At 41.9% G+C, this 19487-nt stretch overlaps 2 protein-coding genes across 2 annotated transcripts; both read left to right on the top strand.

Moving 5' to 3' along the window:
• Window positions 1-1613: 1613 nt before the first annotated feature.
• On the top strand, window positions 1614-9160 carry th (tyrosine hydroxylase). The gene is made up of 13 exons (XM_022193941.2): window positions 1614-1856; window positions 2294-2497; window positions 3708-3882; window positions 3979-4067; window positions 4183-4250; window positions 4355-4405; window positions 5037-5182; window positions 5292-5427; window positions 6917-6986; window positions 7081-7137; window positions 7470-7565; window positions 7666-7799; window positions 8450-9160. The coding sequence occupies exons 1-13, from the start codon at window positions 1773-1775 to the stop codon at window positions 8607-8609; spliced, it is 1470 nt and encodes a 489-aa protein (XP_022049633.1). The 5' UTR covers window positions 1614-1772; the 3' UTR covers window positions 8610-9160.
• A 1613-nt stretch (window positions 9161-10773) lies between these two features.
• Window positions 10774-18899, top strand: igf2b (insulin-like growth factor 2b). The gene is made up of 4 exons (XM_051951942.1): window positions 10774-11012; window positions 11911-12065; window positions 13677-13854; window positions 15221-18899. Exons 1-4 carry the CDS (start codon window positions 10938-10940, stop codon window positions 15458-15460), a joined length of 648 nt encoding a protein of 215 aa, XP_051807902.1. The 5' UTR covers window positions 10774-10937; the 3' UTR covers window positions 15461-18899.
• Window positions 18900-19487: the final 588 nt, after the last annotated feature.

The following is a 19487-nucleotide window of genomic DNA, read 5'->3' as shown; positions in this document are numbered from 1 at the left end:
TAAATGCATATGCACTCACTACACTTGACTCCTTTAATTTTAAGGGTTGGAATCAGCACTTTTTATACATCTGAGACAGGCTTTCGTTGGGGTAAATAGTACGGAAAATTGAGAAAGCTTTCTTTCTCTGTGATTTCAAACAACCAGGGCTGAGGTCTTGATAAACTGGGCTGACACAGGAAAGCAGACATTTGCAGGGAGGAAAAGGAGGGATATCAGTTAATCTTTATCCTGATTCAGCCTGTAGCTCTGCTGCTCTTCCTCAGACACACACAATCCATTTGTACTTGAATAAACCTGGGTTTAGTCTCTAGTGGGTTGGGATACAATAGGTTTTTTGGTACATATTCTGTTCTTTCTGAACTGTTTTAGTAATGAAAATCAGTTTTGGGACAAGTGGATGTTTTATTAAGTCTCAGCTGTATTTCCAATCATTACTTTAACACATCTTGCTGTGACAGTCTTCGTGACTTGAACTATTATGGCAGTAATCTATTTTCTGTTTTCTATCGTCTGCATCTGATTGCTTTATAAAGTACTAAACTGCTTGAAAGACTTGAATGGAACAAAGCATAAAGTTGGTAATTGTTCTTGTCTCTATATAAATGCCAAACATCTGCCTGTTGTTCTGTCTTTAATGTCATACCACTTTCAAAAAAGGTCAAGATAAAAAGAAGAAATGCACAACAAACTCAGTTTTTAAAGATAACCAAATTACTCTGTTTCCATGCAGAAAATAAGCTTAAACAAAGTGGAAAGGTAGTTTCTATCTTACTATCTATTTGTTTTATCTTTCTTTCTTCAGACTCACTCTGTCACCGTCCAATAAAGGAGGGAACCGCCGTTTTCTGTGCCCAGGGCTACTTCAGTGCTCTTTAGCATTTTCAGTCTGCAGGTTGAGGTAAGAGTCACACCGGGGCCCATCTCCCTTCTCTGCACCTTTGCAAGGTTGCTGCTGTGGCAGCATGTGGCCAGAGGTCCACCAATAATCCTTTTACCTGCTCTTGCCCGTGGGCACCATATATCACTCACAATCATGTTAACCACCAAAGTCGGCAGCCAAAAGCGGTACAAATTCACTTGATGTGGTTGTTGCTTCGGTAAGAAAACGACAGAACAGGAAAACAATGTGTTGTTCTCGCTGCCTCCCGTGAGTGCATGTGTTGTTTTTTTCCACAATCAAATCTAATTTGTGAGGAGCTGTGGAGATTGGATTGAGCTGATAAAGTGACTTAATTTTCCACAGTTGACTTTTCTCTGGTGTAACCTTTATATAAAGCCCTGAGGTCAAAGCTTTGATTATTCTCTAAAGATAACTACAGTGACCTGAACCACAGAGTTTCACCTTTCTTATGTAAATGTTCATGAAATACACAAAAACTGGGGTAAAAAGATGTAAACATGCTGTTTTAAACACACACTGAACCCCACTGAGAAATAGTGCAAATTAACAAAATTTCTATTTTTAAAAAAATCTAACTTAAATCTTCTGTGTTTAAAGGTTTTCCAAAAGGTCATATATACTGTATATAGACGGCTCCAAGTTGAGATGAGTCTGATAGATTCTGCGCATTGATTGATGAGGCTGGGATTAGCGTCTTTGACGTCAGAAACAGCAAACAAATGATCCCATAAAAAGAGGAAACCTGTGTGGGAGAAAAAAAAGAATAACTCTGGGCACACAGCACAGTCGAGGTCCACAGATCCCCACAAATACAATCACTTTTGTCACACGCAAGCAAAGGCAATACCGAAGACTACTGAGCGTAAAGATGCCACTTTCAAGCAGCTCCACGTCCTCATCAAAGAGCATCCGCAGAGCAGCATCCGAGCTGGAGAGGTCTGATTCCATCACGGTAAGAAACGTCTGCAGAGGCATTGAAACGCTCCGATTTATTTTAAGATTAAGTGTGTCAATCTGCAATTGTGTTTAGAGAGATTATGTTTAAATGAAAATCGTTGAATTACGCAAAGAAAGCTTGGCGAGGTGTTCTTTACGCAGCAGCGGTGCCTGATGCGCAAAAGCTCTCATCACCATAGATTATAAATGTATTAACTCTGAACATCTGCTAAAATGAATCCTGCAGAATTACTAGGTTTTAGTAGTATGTCTGGATTTACCTTGGCTCCGTTTCTGCTTTAATGCGCATTTGGAGACGGAAAGCTCAATCATGGGATATCCAAAAAGTAAGAAAAGCCCAGCAGCTGCCTCTCCAGTGTTTAGTGTGTGCTTATGGTCTTTCTGTAAGTTAAACCAGAACTTGCAGGATTCTAATTTCTCTTCTTGGAACAGTCTCCGAGGTTCTTAGGTAGACGCCAAAGCTTGATCGAGGACGCGCGGAAGGAGAGGGAAGCCGCCGCCGCCGCTGCTGAAGCTGCAGAGGCCAGTGAGCAGATAGTGTTTGAGGAGGACGATGGAAAAGCGCTTCTCAACCTCTTCTTCACTTTAAGAACCTCCAAGACACCTGCACTGTCGCGGACTCTCAAAGTCTTTGAGGTAATTTATCACAATAGCTCCAAGAAGAATTTTCAGAAGTGAAGAATTAATCCATTTATTTCTTTTTTTAAAAAGGGTATATAACTTGTAACTATAAGTCATGACTTTATCAGTGGTTAAGAAATGAAGAATTTATTTGCAAAAACAGATAACTCCGTCTTAATAAATTTTGAGAAAACGTTTTCTTTTATTTATTAAACAATAAAAGAAAGATTATAAGATTCAGATAGTATCAATCAAACTGAAGTTGAGTGGATTTGACCCAGTAGAAAAATAGATGACAAAATAGAGAAAAATTAAATTATTATTGTTATTATTATTATCTCAAGAGAGCAATAAAAAATAAGTTTTCTGAAAATTTCAAAAATGGAGTTATCTGTTTTTGCAAATAAACTCTTCAAATATTTTTCTAATGCTTTTCAGATTAGTTCTAAGGCATTATTAGAGTTATTTGGGTTGCTATTTTGTGAGAAATCCTGCAGGTATGTGTTTATTTTGACTAAGAAAAAAATGCAGTTAATAATGTTGGTTATTTAATAATAAACTGGTGGATTCTCTGACAAGCAAACAGGTCTACAGTGAGTTTTGGTGAGTTAAAAATGTATTCAAAGTTGTCTGCAGCTCTTCTCCATGAAGAATTTTCCACAACCTGGTAACCAAAAATATGTTTCTAATATTGCATTGTTTTTTAAATGATCGATTAATTATTTTTTTAGTTGTGAATAAAGTCATCAGTTACAGATTTATAGGGCACATTAAAAACCCTCTTTTGCCACATTTTTGTGCGATGCTTTACATTAGTCTTTAGTTCAGTATGATCGTGTTAGTGGTCCTAATTATTGACTGTCATTTTGTGTCTTGATTTGGACCTAAAAGGTATTTGTTTGTGTCTGTCTAATGCAGCAAAACCTTTTGAAACACAAAAAAATATTTTCCACAAATATTGATGTATTGTAGTTTTTTTTTTTTAAAATTGCATTACCGTACATAACTGCACATACTTCCCTTGGTCATTTGGCACAGCAACAGGTTACCTCCATGCATGTTTATGAAATTGTTCCACATTTGATACAGAGAGTTGTGCACATGCCAAAAATGACCCGAAATATAAAATGTCTTGTTGAACAATTGCTTTCCGCCTTTGCAGTTCTTTGGATATAATCTTGTCTCACTGCCAGATTTACTTTTCGGTGTGCTGACTGTGTTCCAGACATTCGAAGCCAAGATTCACCACCTGGAGACGCGACCGTGCCGGAAGCTCAAGGACAGTCTGGGAGGCCTGGAGTACTTTGTTCGCTTTGAGGTTCACCTCTCAGACGTCAACACCCTGATCAGCTCCATCAAGAGGAATGCGGAGGATGTGAAAACCACCAAAGAAGTCAAATGTGACAGCCTCTCACTGTTTTTCAATCATATCATTTTGAACCGTTTTATATATTTTGCAGATAACGGAATTGATTTATCTCTTTTTTCTGTTCCAGTTCACTGGTTCCCAAAGAGAATTGCAGATTTGGACAAATGTCACCATCTGGTCACAAAATTTGATCCAGATTTAGACCAAGATCATCCTGTAAGTAACAACGTCAGATGACAAATAATTCTTTTACTAGTCTGGCTATTTTGTTGGACCAATATGTCACAACACAGAAAATGTGATCAGAGTTTGATCTATTGGATTTGAACAGGGCTACACAGACCCTGTCTACAGGCAGAGGAGGAAAATGATTGGAGACATTGCCTTCAGATACAGACAGTGAGATACAGTCTTTCCCCTAAATACTCTACAGACAACCATAAAAAATAGACATAAACCAAAAATTGGATTATCCTGATAAATGTGCATATGTTTTTCCTCAGTGGGCAGACGATTCCCCGAGTGGAATACACCGAGGAGGAGATCGGCACCTGGTAAGATCTGCTGCATGCTGATTTAAAATGATGTGAAGGAGGAAGAATTACAGCAGAAAACCCAAACTGACATAAAACCCAAACTTCTTTAAAATAAGCCTCCTGCTCTTGTGTGTTGCGTCCGTTCGCCTTCACTGAGTCACATTCATCTGGTTTCTGAAACAGTCGCATGCGATTTTCAAGGATTAAATTAGTAACAGATGGAGGTCACTATCAGCAGTCTTGAGCTTGTATGTGCAGAAAATACATCAACAACCTGGGAATACACGATTTTACAAGAACAGCTTTTAAGTCAGTGGATTTTCACCTTTATCAATAATTTTACTCTGACAGTTTGGAGCAAAAGAATCTCTGCAGGTTTATGATTCAGCAGTGGAAGTAGAAACATTAAGGTTATTTGTGCAGCAGGGAAGGTTAATCAAAATGTGTTACATCAGGCAAACAATAAAAAAGCACATAAATGTAGTTTTGAAAGAAGAAAATTAAATGACTGTTAAGAAATAAAAGACATGAAACTGACTAAACTGTAGAATAACAACTAGTGCAAGAACATATGGGATGTTAAACTGACATTTAAGCCATTGTTTTCCATTCTTTCTTTATATAAAAAATTGCTGTTTTCCCGATCTAGGCGAGAAGTGTATTCCACCCTGCGGGACTTGTACACCACCCATGCCTGCAGTGAATACCTCGAGGCCTTTCGTCTGCTGGAGAGGCATTGTGGGTACAGTCCAGACAACATTCCCCAGTTGGAAGACGTGTCACGCTTCCTCAAAGGTAAAGATGGGAAGGAGAAGCGATGAAAGGAATGATATTTAGACACAGATGTTTGCTGAAAGCACTTTTCAATTCTCTCTCTTTGTATTTATCTCCTGAACACAAACAGAGCGGACAGGCTTTCTGCTGCGTCCGGTGGCTGGTTTGCTCTCAGCCAGAGACTTTCTGGCCAGTCTGGCTTTCCGGGTGTTCCAGTGCACCCAGTACATCCGACACGCCTCCTCCCCTATGCACTCCCCAGAACCGTGAGTGATCTGACACCTCTTTCAGCCACCGCCATGTAAATCCATGTGTATGTCTGCAACAATCTAGAGTAGCCTTTATCGCAGTCTGTCTTTAAATTCATCTGAGTGAAGCTTTATTGCCATACCTTTCTTATTAGAACATAAATACAATGAATATACAGTGAGTTTTTTTGTGTTTCAAAATGTGTGGCTGCATTAGACAGACAAAAACAAATACAAATGATTTTTGTTTATTGTTTACAAGAAAAACTAACAAAACTAAATTCTCCTAAAATGACCCAATACTCAAAATTTCTTATTTCATGGTCCCAATCAATTTTAAGTTTTTAATGTTTTTTTAGGATTTGTTTAGCATTATGGCTCTGATTGTACTAAAAGAAATTACACTTAGAGTGATTCTTCATGCAATATACATGCAAATTCAATTCACTTTTATTTATATAGCGCCAATTACAATTCAGATTGTCTCAAGACGCTTTACAGAACTCATATGCCTGAACCCCCAGAGCAAGCCCTAAGGCGACAGTGGCAAGAAAAACACCCTTTTAACAGGAAAGAAACCTTGAGCAGAACACAGCTCTTTATATGGGGGGATCCGTCTGCCTGCTGGTTGATGGGTTGGGAGGGACAGAAGAGGTAGAGGGAGTGGGAGGGATGGCAGAAAAGGAGGTGGGGAACAAGGAACATTTAACACACAGTTGGATACATGCAGGATGAGCTAGATGATACAAATGCATGTCGGAAAACTGTTTTCCACAACTGAGTGGATCAGTTGATACATATCACTACTGAACACAGAGAAGAGACACTTGGCACTAATCCCTGGTTTACAGACGCTTTTGTTATGACAACAAGGCACTAGTGTGCGCATTACCACTTGAACCTGGGATTTCAAGTGTTGATCACCAGCCATTATCAGGGACAATGCTCACATTCCTCAGAAATGGTCCTCATTTCAAAATGAATAGACAGTAGCCAGAGGCATCTGGCACAGTTCTAGGAGTAAAAAAACATGGCAAAACCTGGGTTTGCTAGTGTTAAAAAGCCGAAATAATAAGCAACTAGCAGATTGAGGGAGAAAATATTCTCTGATTTAGACCATTGCAACGTCTGAAATGAAAAAGCTGCTCCGTGCAGAAGCGGTTTTATTCTTCCTTATCTCTGTTTAGGTTTTCTCCGGCTTCCTACCAGAGTCTGAAAACATGCTGAAGTTAATTGGTGATTCTAAATTGTCCATAGGTGTGAGTGTGATTATTTGTCTCCATGTGTAGTGCTGCGATAGACCGGTGACCTGTCCAGGGTGGTTCCTGCCTTCACCCTAAGTCAGCTGGGACAGACTCCAGCCCCCACGACCCTAATGAGGATTTCATGGTGTATAGATAACAGATGGATTGAGCCCTTCTTTTGTGATCAGTGACTGGATAAAGATTGAATTTGTCTGTGAAATATTTCTCAGGCACAGCTGATTTTTCTGTCTCTTCTTACTCAGTGACTGCGTCCATGAGCTGCTGGGCCACGTCCCCATGCTGGCCGATCGCACTTTTGCCCAGTTTTCTCAGGTCAGTGTCGACGAGTCCTGAAGCCTTCACATGTTATTATTTCCAGAGCTGTGCTATTATGTTTTGGTAACATCTTATTGATTATTTCCTGCAGAACCTTGGACTGGCATCACTGGGGGCTTCAGATGAGGATATTGAGAAACTGTCCACAGTAAGACTCTGACACCAACAAACACACAGGGACTGTACAATAATTCCTATTTGCTCTGAACCCTCCCTCCTTTAACACTCTGCTCCTAAAATCCCAACTCAGCTTAGATTTAAAGTATATTTGCTTCATGGAAAAAACATCTACACATATCCCAAATCACAAACTAATGGAATTACAATTTGACAAATTTAGAAAAAAATGTAGTTTCTGAGTAGTTTTTGCACAGTCCCTCATCTAAAATGTGCCATTTAGGTAACTGATTGATTTTCCATCAATTGCAATTGATGTCCAGTATCTTTTCTCATTCCTTTTTTTCCTGTTTCTCCCCTCAGCTGTACTGGTTCACAGTAGAGTATGGCTTATGTAAGCAAAACGGTGAGGTGAGGGCTTATGGGGCTGGACTGCTGTCCTCTTATGGAGAACTTGTGGTACGTTCCATCTCCTCTTTTTGCGTTTTGTCAATGCGACGATCGCAGCCAACTGAGCTGTCATGTAATTCTCCATTTTCTTCTTTCGACATTCTTCCAGCACTCTTTGTCTGACGAACCAGAGACGAGGGAGTTTGAGCCAGAGGCCGCGGCAGTGCAGCCCTATCAAGACCAGACGTACCAGCCGGTCTACTTCATCTCCGAGAGTTTCTCAGATGCCAAGGAGAAATTCAGGTACTTTCTCCTTTTTCAAATCACATACACAAACTTAATAATATACAGAAACAGAGAGAAGAAGAAGAAGAAGAAGAAGAAAAACCTAAAAAAGAAAAAGAGAGGGGTTACATAAGGACAAGGTCAGAGAAGAGCCAGCCAGCCCCTGAGGCCGCAAACTTTTGTAGGTCAGCCATAGCAGCCAGAAGACAGCTGTTACTAATGTAGTCTTTCTTACCAAGGCAAAACTCTGGAGTTTTATTTGGCAAACACATCAAATGTTGCCCTGCAAAACAAGTAGCTTTGGTGAGTGTTTTGAAAGTATTCAGTCTCTAGTACAATCCAGCACATGACATGCCTGCCACACTGGATGAGAAAAATATCAGCATGGGGATGTTTGAAAAAGCAAAGTAAATATGAATTATTAGCGATATCATTATGTAGAAGGCCAGCTTTCATTTTATGGAAGTATGAAAGGTCTCGATGAAGTGGATGTGTTCATATACAGCAGGTCAAAATACAACTTTTTGGTCAGTTAAGGGGACGTTTCCTCTTGCCAAGTGAAATATTTGGGTTTACAATTCCCAGACAGGGCAGCTTCAATGCATATATTCATAAGGAGCTCAGAGATGTGTGCTTTCTGACCTCTTTACATCTTAAATTTTAACCAGGGCCTACGTGGCTGGCATCAAGCGTCCTTTCTCGGTCAGGTTTGATCCCTACACCAGCAGTATCGAAGTCCTGGACAACCCGCTAAAGATCCAGGGAGGCCTGGAAGGTTTGAAGGACGAGCTGAAGGTGCTGACAGACGCCCTCAGCGTTCTGTCGTGATGAAGCCCTCGTCGTCAGTGACCGTCCTCGCCATTTGTTGCTTCCTCTCCGCTGAGCTCTGCGCTGTCCGACGTGTCACCAGACCAATGTGTTCATCTTTCTGTGCTGTACTTCCGGTATGACGCTGAGTTTCTGCTTCTTGTGGCCACCTGGTTGGCCGACAAGGCTGCAACCATTAAAAACTTCAAAATGCAGCACCGGCAAACAAAAAAAAAGAAGCTTCAAAGATGTTTTAAACGCCTCCGGGTTTGTTTGTGAAATGATGATGAAGCGAAATGTGTCAAAATTGGAACCAAAATCCAAGAAGGAACTGTGATTATGAATGTATTAAAAAAATATTATGGTATTGTAAAATCAAATAATCCTAATGAGGTGTATTAAGGTGTATATTTTAATCATTTATTTTATTTAAGAAAAAAAATATCTAAAAGCTATGTTGAAGGCTTTATTTTCCAGATAATTTGGTTTTATGCTGTCTTGCAGTGTATTTTATGCTGTTTTTGTCCTGCAGTGTAAATGCATAATAAAAATAAAGAAACACTAAAGCATCATTTTCATGTAGTAAGCTGCTAATTACAATCTGTCCAATAATAAAGAACGCAAACAAACATACTGCTGCCTTGTTTAGTCACACAAGAAAAAATACACATGACAATATGTTGATGATCATCTGCTGCCCGCATGAATCATTTAAAGATGCCTTTTAATGCTTTATATTTGTCTGCCACAAGAGGGAGCAGTCCTGCAGGTTGTGGGCTACCTGCCTGATCTTCAAAATCACAGCATATTCATTGAGCTTATTGAAAGAATAAATCTTCTTAATGGTTAAGTCCTGCAAGTGAGCACAGTGTGCTGTTCTGCCGCATTAATCTGTGTTAATAACAAGCTTTGGAAAATTGAATGACAAAGAATGACATGCATGGAGAAATAGACGGAAAACAGGATTTGGTGCAATGCAAACAGTACAATCAGATTATGAGCTTTGCCAACAATAGCTTTGCATGATCGCATAAATCACCGTCCAGACACCTAAATGAATGGTGCAACCTCCCTTACTGCAAATTTACACTGTGTGCCATTCAGGACACTTAAAAAAGTGAGTAACTTTCCACTAGTGCTGTTGACAAAAAGGCATCAACATTCATTTCCATTTAAAAGTACAAACTGTGGGGACTTTGCCCGGACATATTTCCCACTGGTCAGGTATGAAGTTGGGGGAATCAGACCCTGGATCAGCAGTCCAGCAGCTGCTGAAAACCGTGAGACAAACAAACGGTGGTTCACCAGCTGAGCCAGTAGGTGTCAGTCTGAGTCTGAAGACAAGTCCAGGATTTCTACCTTCTGCAGAAGACACACTTACATAAGGGGACCCTCATACTGTTTCACCAATAAAAAAAGTGCTTGCTTATATATAAAATCACATTTTCCAACTCAGTGCATGCAACTCCCCTTTTGTCTATTGTGCACCTTCCTATGCAACATCTGGATGGGGATTTACTGGTGGAATTCACAGGGGGAATTCATACTCTCTCTCTCTCTCTCTCTCTCTCTCTCTAATGTGCAAGTTATGGAATGATTCTGCTTTTTTTAAAGTTTGTTTTCCTTCCACACTCTTGACCCTCCATCACGTGAAGCTACATTCAGAGTAATTTCTGCATCTGAGGGTCACTGCTGCATCCTTCCTCTGCATCAGCCCCTGGTTATGCTCCCTCCTGCTTGGATAAACTCAGTATCCACTCCATTGACAGGCACCTTTGACCCTGGTGACTACATCTCCACCTGAGTCAGAGGGAAGCAGACCTTGGCCACACTGATTCCACTGGATGCTAATCTAAATTACAGCAGGGCGGAGACATTGACATTTTTCTTGGAGTCGAAGGAATTACGTCTATTCTTGTTCAGTCTGAGTCCTGTGTGTAAACATTGTGATTGTAGGTTACAGTGCGTAAATGTGGAAAATGCCTATGGAAGTGTTCCATATTTTGTGACTCTCACCTTCTCTCCGTCTCTCTCTCTCGCTCTCTCTCTCTCTTTTTTTTGTTGCTTTTTCTCCCTTTAAGCACTTTTCCATGAAACGTCTCTGGGCCATTTTTTTATCAGCCGTGAAGAGGAGGAGCGAGGGGGGTGGGGTGGGTGTAAGGGGCGTGTTTTGGTATATAATACTTCACGCTGAGAAGTTTTGCCTGTCGCCTGGTCTTTGGGACAGCCTCTCACACACCATCTCTGTTGCCTCACCAACTGGGAAACTAACTCACCTGCAAAATCTCTCCAACCAAATAACTCCCCGACAGCTTCTTGTGGGTTTTTTTCTTACTACTGCCATCTGACATGGAAACCCAGCAAAGATACGGACACCACTCACTTTGCCACACCTGCCGGAGAACGGAGAGCAGCAGACTGAAGGTAACCAGAAGGAGCAGATAGTTTCATACTCGCTTGTGCCGTGCGCGTAATAACAGATCTCCTGACATTGGTTGTAGCGGTATTTCCTTGCCTTTAAAAGTACGAAAACTGCCTTCGGGTTCTCTACATGCATTGCTCGCATCTGTTTTGTGCAATATGAGCAAACCGGACATCTCTGAAATTTGCATGCAGCTGAGAAAGTTGAAGATGCGTAAATGGCACGGGGGGCGCTCGAAGCTTTACGCATGACGCTTTGAGGGATTTTGTGGTAGGATAGAAGGAAAAGAAAAACAGTTAAGAGCATATTTTATCTTCTCCCGACTGGATGGTGCGCCGTTCGCTGGACACGGAGCAAACAGCTGGTCTTTCTGCCGGCAGATAGGGGGCGGTAGGTCTGAGGGTCAGTGAGCTCACTCCAGGGTGAGCAAGGGGAAAATATATGCTGAGTCTGGCTTTTCGGATAGTTAACTATCGAGCAGCCGGCCTTGCAACTTCTGGTGAGTTGTGTAAGAGTGAAAAAGCTGGAGATACTGTTTCTTTTTCCTTCAGAATAAGCAGTTCTTTCAGGTGTGACACACATGACAAGCAGCTGATAATAGTCTAGTCGAGGACTGGAAATATGCGCTTTTAAAAAAACAAAACAAAAAAAAAACACCCATTTCTCTCTGGCAGTTGACTTATTTTTCTGAGTTAGTAGGTCAGCGCAGAGAAACTGCATCTGACACTGCAAGAAGTCGTGCGTTTTGTCCAAAGCTTGCATGTGTAGTGGGATCAGGGTGAAAACATCTGGCTGTCATTTCAGTTTTTTTGAACGAATCTTGTGCGATTTTTGGATGCGTTTTTGGTGACACTGTGCTTTATCCTGCAATGTGTGTTTTTTCATTTCTTTTGCCTGCAGTTCAAGAAGATGTCTTCGACCAGTCGTGCGCTGCTGTTTGCACTGGCCCTGACGCTCTACGTTGTGGAAATGGCCTCGGCAGAGACGCTGTGTGGGGGAGAGCTGGTGGATGCGCTGCAGTTTGTCTGTGAAGACAGAGGCTTCTATTTCAGTAGGTTTTTCAGAGCATTCCAAGTTTTTCACAATGAGCTGCATGAATGTCGAGTCGATTCGCCCTCTCTCTTTTTTCTTCCTTTCTTTTTTTATTCCTCCTGCGTTGAAATCTCTCTGTTGTTCGTGCGCACACATCTGTTTGGATAGCTGAGACTGTCTGTGGCTGTGTGGTATGCGTGTTTGCTATTTTTCTTTCTCACGCACTCGCACACGCACACACAGGCTGAGAGAGAGAGCGAGCGAGAGAGAGATTATAGCCAGCTGTGTGTCCCAAGACTTGGTCCAGGCTGCTCTGCTGAGTCTGCTTACAGCCCATACCTTCTCATTGCATATGAAAGGCTGCCGAGCTGCGAAGGCATACACGACTCAGCGACACAATGGGCCGCTTGTTTACCAGTAAAGTAATAGCACCCCAAGAGGCATACCAGTCACCTCAGCACCAGTGTTCCCAGGCCAGGAGACCACATTGATGAGCCCAGTGTTGAGGGGGTGGTGGTGGTGTTGATGTCAGGCTGAAAAAAAAAAGAAAATGATCATTAACATCACTTCTGATCATTGCTTCCATTGTGGTGATGATGGAAAGCATTATGTGAAAGCATTGTGGTAGCTGCTAATCCTCAACTGGATAAGCTTCTGTTTGTGGCATGCAGGGCTGATTTTTTTCCCAAACACTTTGGTTCATTTTTTAAAAAAAAATTTCTCGTAGCTTCGTCCCACCCCACTGCTTTTGACAGACAAGCAGTTTCTTTGTGCGCCGCTTTGCCACAGAAGCTTCTCTCCAATCAGAAAGATCATTATCCAAATTGGCCCAACATAGATGTACTCCCTCCTCCTCACCCTTCTCCTCCTCCTCCTCTTTGCCTTCTCCTCCTCCTCCTCCTCCTCCCCCCTGGATCACCCCTTCTCTTTTCTCTCTCATGTTCCTCTTCCTGCAATCAAATCTCAGCATCCCTCTCATGAGATTTCTCCCAACATTGTGTGGGTCGCTGGACTTCAAACGGGGGCCTTTTATTGATCGCGGATAATGTTCCCCCTGTGCGCAACATGCTAGCCATCCACCCCCCCCCCCCCCACACACACACACACACCTTATTCGTCCTCACGTTTTTCCCTCACGTCTTCGCTCTCTTCTTCTTTTGTTTTGCATTCTTTCCCTCTGTTTTTGACCCTCCCTCCTGTGTTCTCTACCTCTCTCTATCCCTCCTCTCTCTCTCTCTCTCTCTCTCTCTCTCTCCTCAGCCTCTTTATCTCTGCTGACTAGGCAAAAGACAAGGTCACAGAAGAGTTTCCATTTTATGTATTTGCTCACCCTGAGATCTGTCCTAAGAGCTTAGCTTCTTCCGTCGCTCTCTTTTGGTCTCTACAGCATGGGTGGTGTTTACTTGTGTATTCACTCATTTAAGGACTTCCAGATAGCCCTAATCAGATTATCTTCTACAAACAAAAAGATTTGTTGCAGTTGGTCATAGATTTCCTTTTATCCTCTTTGCCCCGAGGGGCTGCTGCTATGATTGTGGAAGTAATCCTGCAAAAAACAACCTACATTCATTGCTGATGCCAGTGTCGTGTTTTCGTGCCTTGACCTCCTCTTTGCTGTGTTCCTCCTCAGGTAGGCCAACCAGCAGGGGTAACAGCCGGCGCACCCAGAACCGTGGGATTGTAGAGGAGTGTTGTTTCCGTAGCTGTGACCTCAACCTGCTGGAGCAGTACTGTGCCAAACCCGCCAAGTCTGAAAGGGACGTGTCGGCCACCTCTCTACAGGTCATACCCGTGATGCCCGCACTAAAACAGGTACATCTGCGCAACAACACACCAGTATGGGAAACTAATCCTCATCTTTATCTGTCCTCCCATCTCCTGTGCCTCCATTCACCTCTGGGCCTCACCCCTATGTCACTGACACTCGAGCACAGGCTGAAGCCCATGAAAAAGCAGGTTTATCTCTTTATATGGTCAGTGGTAAACAGTTACCTTCCATGCAAAGTGCTGACAATCGTGGAAAACATCGAGACAGTCGCAGCACGTTGTATTAAATCGAAGGCACACGGTGTGTCTGAGAGTCTGCGATACGGTGGAGACTGCTGGTCCGTAACAAAACAACATGTTCTGAGCGTGTGATTATTAGTCACAGAACAGCAAGCTACTCCTAAAGAGAGAGAAAAAAAAGAAACTTACGGTCAGAAACACCTGACTTGGCTGAGCAGAGCTTCTCTGAAATATGGCGCAAACATGCAGGGAATTGTCAAAGCATTTGCTCGTTCTGAGCTATGGCAGCTGTCCACCTCTTAAAATGCCTTTCTTTAGACAAGCCTGGAAAGATGTTTATAGTGCCTGACTTGCCAGAAAATCAATGTTGGTAGCATGAGATTGGGAGAGATGTAAACAAGAAAATTCAGTAAATATTGCAAATGTCAGGGGGGAAAGTAATGGACGCTCTGTCTGAAAATGCAAAAAAACAAGCTGTTGGGTGGGAATTAGTTTGGACATGTCCATGGTTTGTCTGTGTAGGGAGAGTTGATGGGTACAGCCTGCTCCGAGGGCCAGCTGTTCTTAGGCTATTGAGCAGGCCCAGAGTGAATGAAGGGGGATAAACACTCTTCAAGTGGTAGGACCAAAACAAGCCATTCACATGGAGGACTGGCTACTCACGCATAAATTCTAGCCTTGCTGCCACCACTCCCAGTTTCACTCAATCTTTGGTCTTCGGCTCTGTTTAAAAGAGCCTGCTGTGTGTAAATAGAAGTTCTGAAATGACTGTGTTTATGCGCCACTTCATTTGGTCTGTGATGCTTATGCAGTTCAGGGAGTCGTTGGGTGAATGACGACGCGCTCCTCATATGTATATGAGGAGGGGTCCGCCCTTCCCTTTGACTGTATGTTAAAGAGGCTGAACTAAGCACTTGTTGACGGCTTCTTTCAGTCGAGGAAACCAAAACAAGGGCCAGTCGGAGGCAGGGCGAGTCTGTTATGACGCTCAGCACTATAAGAATGACATTTGATTTCCATTTTACCAGCCCAACAATGACCGAATGTTTTCACAAAACAAACACGGCTTTCCTCCATTGTAATAAGCACTTGCACAGTATCTTATCACAGCCTAATGAACTGACGCCCTCTTTTCCCTTTTTCCTCTATTTTCGCCTGCACGCCAAAATAGGAAGTCCCAAGGAAGCAGCATGTGACCGTGAAGTATTCCAAATACGAGGTGTGGCAGAGGAAGGCGGCCCAGCGGCTCCGGAGGGGTGTCCCTGCCATCTTGAGGGCCAAAAAGTTTCGGAGGCAGGCGGAGAAGATTAAAGCCCAGGAGCAGTCAATCTTCCACAGGCCCCTGATCAGCCTTCCCAGCAAACTGCCTCCCGTGTTGCTCACCACGGACAACTTTGTCAACCACAAATGAGCCCGCTGCCAGCCCTTTGCACAGACAAGAGTTTTGAGGGTGAAAAAAAGCCTAGGGGATTATAGCTTTGTCTCTGACGTCATTTCTGTGGCAGTCCTCTTTGACCTCCCCTGCCCTGTCCGAGCCCACCAATCCCTCCCACTGCTCTCATCCACCACGTCTTGAACCCCTGGCCCTTTTTTCTAATGCCCCCTCCCCTTCCACCTCCATCCCTCAACCTCACCCACCCTCCTCCGGCACACAAACATGCCTTCACATTCTTCCTGTCTGAACTCTTTCGCTCCCTCTCTCTTTCAGTCACTGATACAAAAGACACAAACACAAATGTTGAACAAAAAGTTAACAATTTGGCTGAATGCAATTCAGGTGGATCCTCAAGCAAAAGAGAAAAGAGAAGGGAGAAAAGAAGATGAAAGAGATCTGTGGTTTGCAAGTGTCAAGAGGACACCTAGCGGAATGTTTTTTGTCCTTGTGGAAGACAACTGAAAGTGAAGAGCAGCTTGCATGAAAGAATCCATTCCACACCATTTTTCCCGAGGCAAAAAGAAAATCTCTGTTAGTTCTTTTTCTTATTAGTTTGCACCTCTACCTATAAAGGGACTTCCACACTGTAAGGAATTATTTTGTAAAATTAGATTCCTGTTCCAGCACCTTTTGATCACAAACAAAAAGCAGAAAAGAGTCTGCAAAATTGCACATTGCCACGGATTACGTCAAAGTAAAGAAAAAAATGGCACTATTTTTTTATGAACAATGAACGTGTAGCTTAAAAAAATGTCATGGTGCTAGCTTTGGGAATGGACTCAAAGAAGAGGTTGAAAAGCACGTTTTTTTTTCTTTGAATGAATATTAAAACTTTCCGTTTTAAGGAAAGTGTGACTTTAAAAAAAGAGGAAAATAAAGGATATGGGGGCGCTCCTGGCAGTGGCAATGTCAAGGGGGAAAAGTCACTGAGGAAAAATATGGGCTGTGTTGGCATCTAGGCTCATGGCGAGTGCTCGCGGCTGCTCATTACTAGTTTGCCAGCATAAGCGGCAAAAGAGGGGGACCTGAGACCCAGTCCCTGTTCCTCTTGTCCTTCTGAGGCTGCCGGACACACGGAGCAGTGTGGGGACACATATGGGACGCAGTGGACCGCCTGGATCGGGACAGTACTATAGTTCTGGGACAGTACTTCCAGTTCGCCATGGCTTTGCAGACTGCTCTGACAGGAAGAACATGGCATGGACAAAGAACGAGTGGGATAATGATGATTATATTTTATTTTGTCTTTTTTCATATCAATGTTTCAATGAAAAAAAAAAGGAAAACCCTGTCAGTTTCTGGTACCGTGACATTCCTGTTTTTCCAAGTTAGGCATTTTTTTTTGTTTTCATGGTTATTGTTATGATGTTCTTTTACAGTTTTAAAGAAAGGCACAAAATTTCAATTCAAAGGGAAAAAAACAGCAATAATGTCAACTAACATTTTATTTTTATTGTATATCAGTAGTATTCACATGCTTTTGCCTGAAAACAAATACTTGAAAATATATATATATACACGTCTATATATATATATATATCTATATATGTATAGATATATATATAGATATATAATTAGTTTCCAGGGACGTTGTGTTATTTTCCTTTAGTCTGAGCTGTATCTTGCGTAATGAGCCGCCAAGCTTTTTTGTTTGTTTGTTGAAATACAAATAAGGGCACTGTATAAAGGCATTATTTATTTTGTTATAAAATATATTTGAAAAATTGGTCCAAATAATATACGTAGCACTGATGCTCAACTGACGGATTTATTTTGTATGATCTCTGTTTTCCAATTGGAATTGTAAGGCTTTTTTGTAGATGCTTTGTACCAAAAATAATGTCTTTATTTTCCTTTTTTTTTCATTTGCCATAATTACTTTATATTAATATTTTTAACAGCAGCATAGCCTGGACTTGCTTTGGCATGTTATGTCACAGAAAAAAATAGGCACATACTCTGAATATGTTGGTCTGCATGGATTTCCAGAAGCCTGTCAGGGTTGTCTGAGAAGAAACGGAAAGCATCAATGAGTGACTTTTTCATTGTTGGAAAAAAAAAAAAACTGTTCAACATTGATTGTACTCAAACCCACTATGTTTTTAAAGCCACTTTAGTATTGATGGCGGGGGGGAAGGGAGAATGATCAGTCCTTCATTAAATCATGTCTTTGTAATTGTGCATGGCGTCCTATGATCTTCTAAGGAGCATCTTATATGTGCCAGTGCCACTGATGCTGTCGGTTGGGTTATGAGGCCGTAAATGTCCACTCAGCTGTAGATTTTAGGGTTTTAACTTACAGTACATGTGACCTGACAAAGTCATCATATTGATGCCCTAATTGGAGGTAATGATGTCGCTATGATGCTAGCAACCATCCAAGGTCACCGAAAGGTAATTGACTTTCAAAGAGAGACTATCTATCTATCTATCTATCTATCTATCTATCTATCTATCTATCTATCTATCTATCTATCTATCTATCTATCTATCTATCTATCTATCTATCTATCTATCTATCTATCTATCTATCTATCTGTCCTCTTTGTCTCTGTTTGTAAAAGACAATGATCTTATGCATCATCAGTATGTACCTGTATTCGCATGGCATATGTGTTAGTGGGTGGCGTTCATCCCTCACAATCTTCCAATAATGCATCCATTATGCATTTGATGAAGGGCTACCACGCTAAACCATTTCTGAAGCACTCAGGAAAAAAATCTAATCTGTGCTCTCCGAGGGAGAAGTGGAGTCTTTGCTGAGTTTTAGTGATAATGTTGTTGTGGAAGGGCAGCTGAGGTTGTTACCTGTACCAGGCCACAATGATTCAGTTCTCTGTGACAAACCACTGAAGCCCATGTCAGACACAAGGTCATTCTGTGCCACATTATAGTTTCCTCCTCTATTGTGTCATGCATCACCCCATGAAATGGAGACTTAATGGATACTCGCCATACTGTGGTGAAGAGTCAAGAGAATACTTTATATCTTTCTTTTATTTCTGTCAGAGAGATCTCAATTATCAAGGCTGCATCTTGTCTCTAATTATATTCTACTTCAGTTGTGCAACAAAGCAGGCAGTGCAATTATTATTATTATTATATTATTAATATTATTATTATATTTTATATTTTATTTTATATTTTCCTGCTAGGACTGCATTCATTCACTATTGTAATGTTCAAACAGGCTACTCTAGTGTTCTTATGAATGGCGTGAAAGACAACCACTTCTTTTCGCTGAATATGAAGAGATATCTTGCCGAGCAAATGGCAACTTTGTCTGTGTCAGTAGCTCACTCAGCCTGTGTGTATTTTATTGATTTAACCTCTGCACGCTAGAACGTCCGAAATGCACAATTCATGTACTTTCATTTTTAATATCAATAAAAAAAACATTTTATCAAACGTACAATGTCTAAAAGACTTACTGCTTTGTTGGATGTGTGCTCAGACTTCTCTGTGTACGTTGAGCTCCAGGCCCATTTTTGAGATCTTTTTATATCGGTTAAACCTTATGTACCCTGGAGATGATTTATTGCATCTTGAGGCCTTGAAAAGAATCTCCAGCTGCTTTTAGCACCCTCTCTCTTCCTCTTATCCGCCCGCCCCCTTTCTCCTCTCTTTCCGCTCTCTCTCTCTCTCTCTCTCTCTCTCTCTCTCTCTCTCTCTCTCTCTCTCTCTCTCTGGATCTGCTTATCCGTCTGTCTCTGTCTGTCTGTCTCCTCTGACAGGGCAAAGTATGCCCAAGTCGAAATCAGCACTCACAGAATGACAAGCAGCCTCGCCGCAATTCCTCAATCCTTCCTCTTCTGCATGCCACACTAACCTGACCTGTTCTCGCTGCCTCTGACACACCCATCCGTACATCCATCCCTTCATCCTCCAGTGGCTTGCTAACTACTGGAGCAAGCTCCACTTCAGTGGCTTAGTTTAGCAACCGACATGTCTCAAATTATCACATGCATATTCTGAAAATGGCACAACCTTTCATTGTTGACAT

Source organism: Acanthochromis polyacanthus, chromosome 8, assembly GCF_021347895.1.
Source record: "Acanthochromis polyacanthus isolate Apoly-LR-REF ecotype Palm Island chromosome 8, KAUST_Apoly_ChrSc, whole genome shotgun sequence".
Classification (NCBI taxonomy): domain Eukaryota; kingdom Metazoa; phylum Chordata; class Actinopteri; family Pomacentridae; genus Acanthochromis; species Acanthochromis polyacanthus.
Note: the sequence above shows the minus strand (reverse complement) of the source record. Positions and strands in the feature narration are given on the sequence as shown.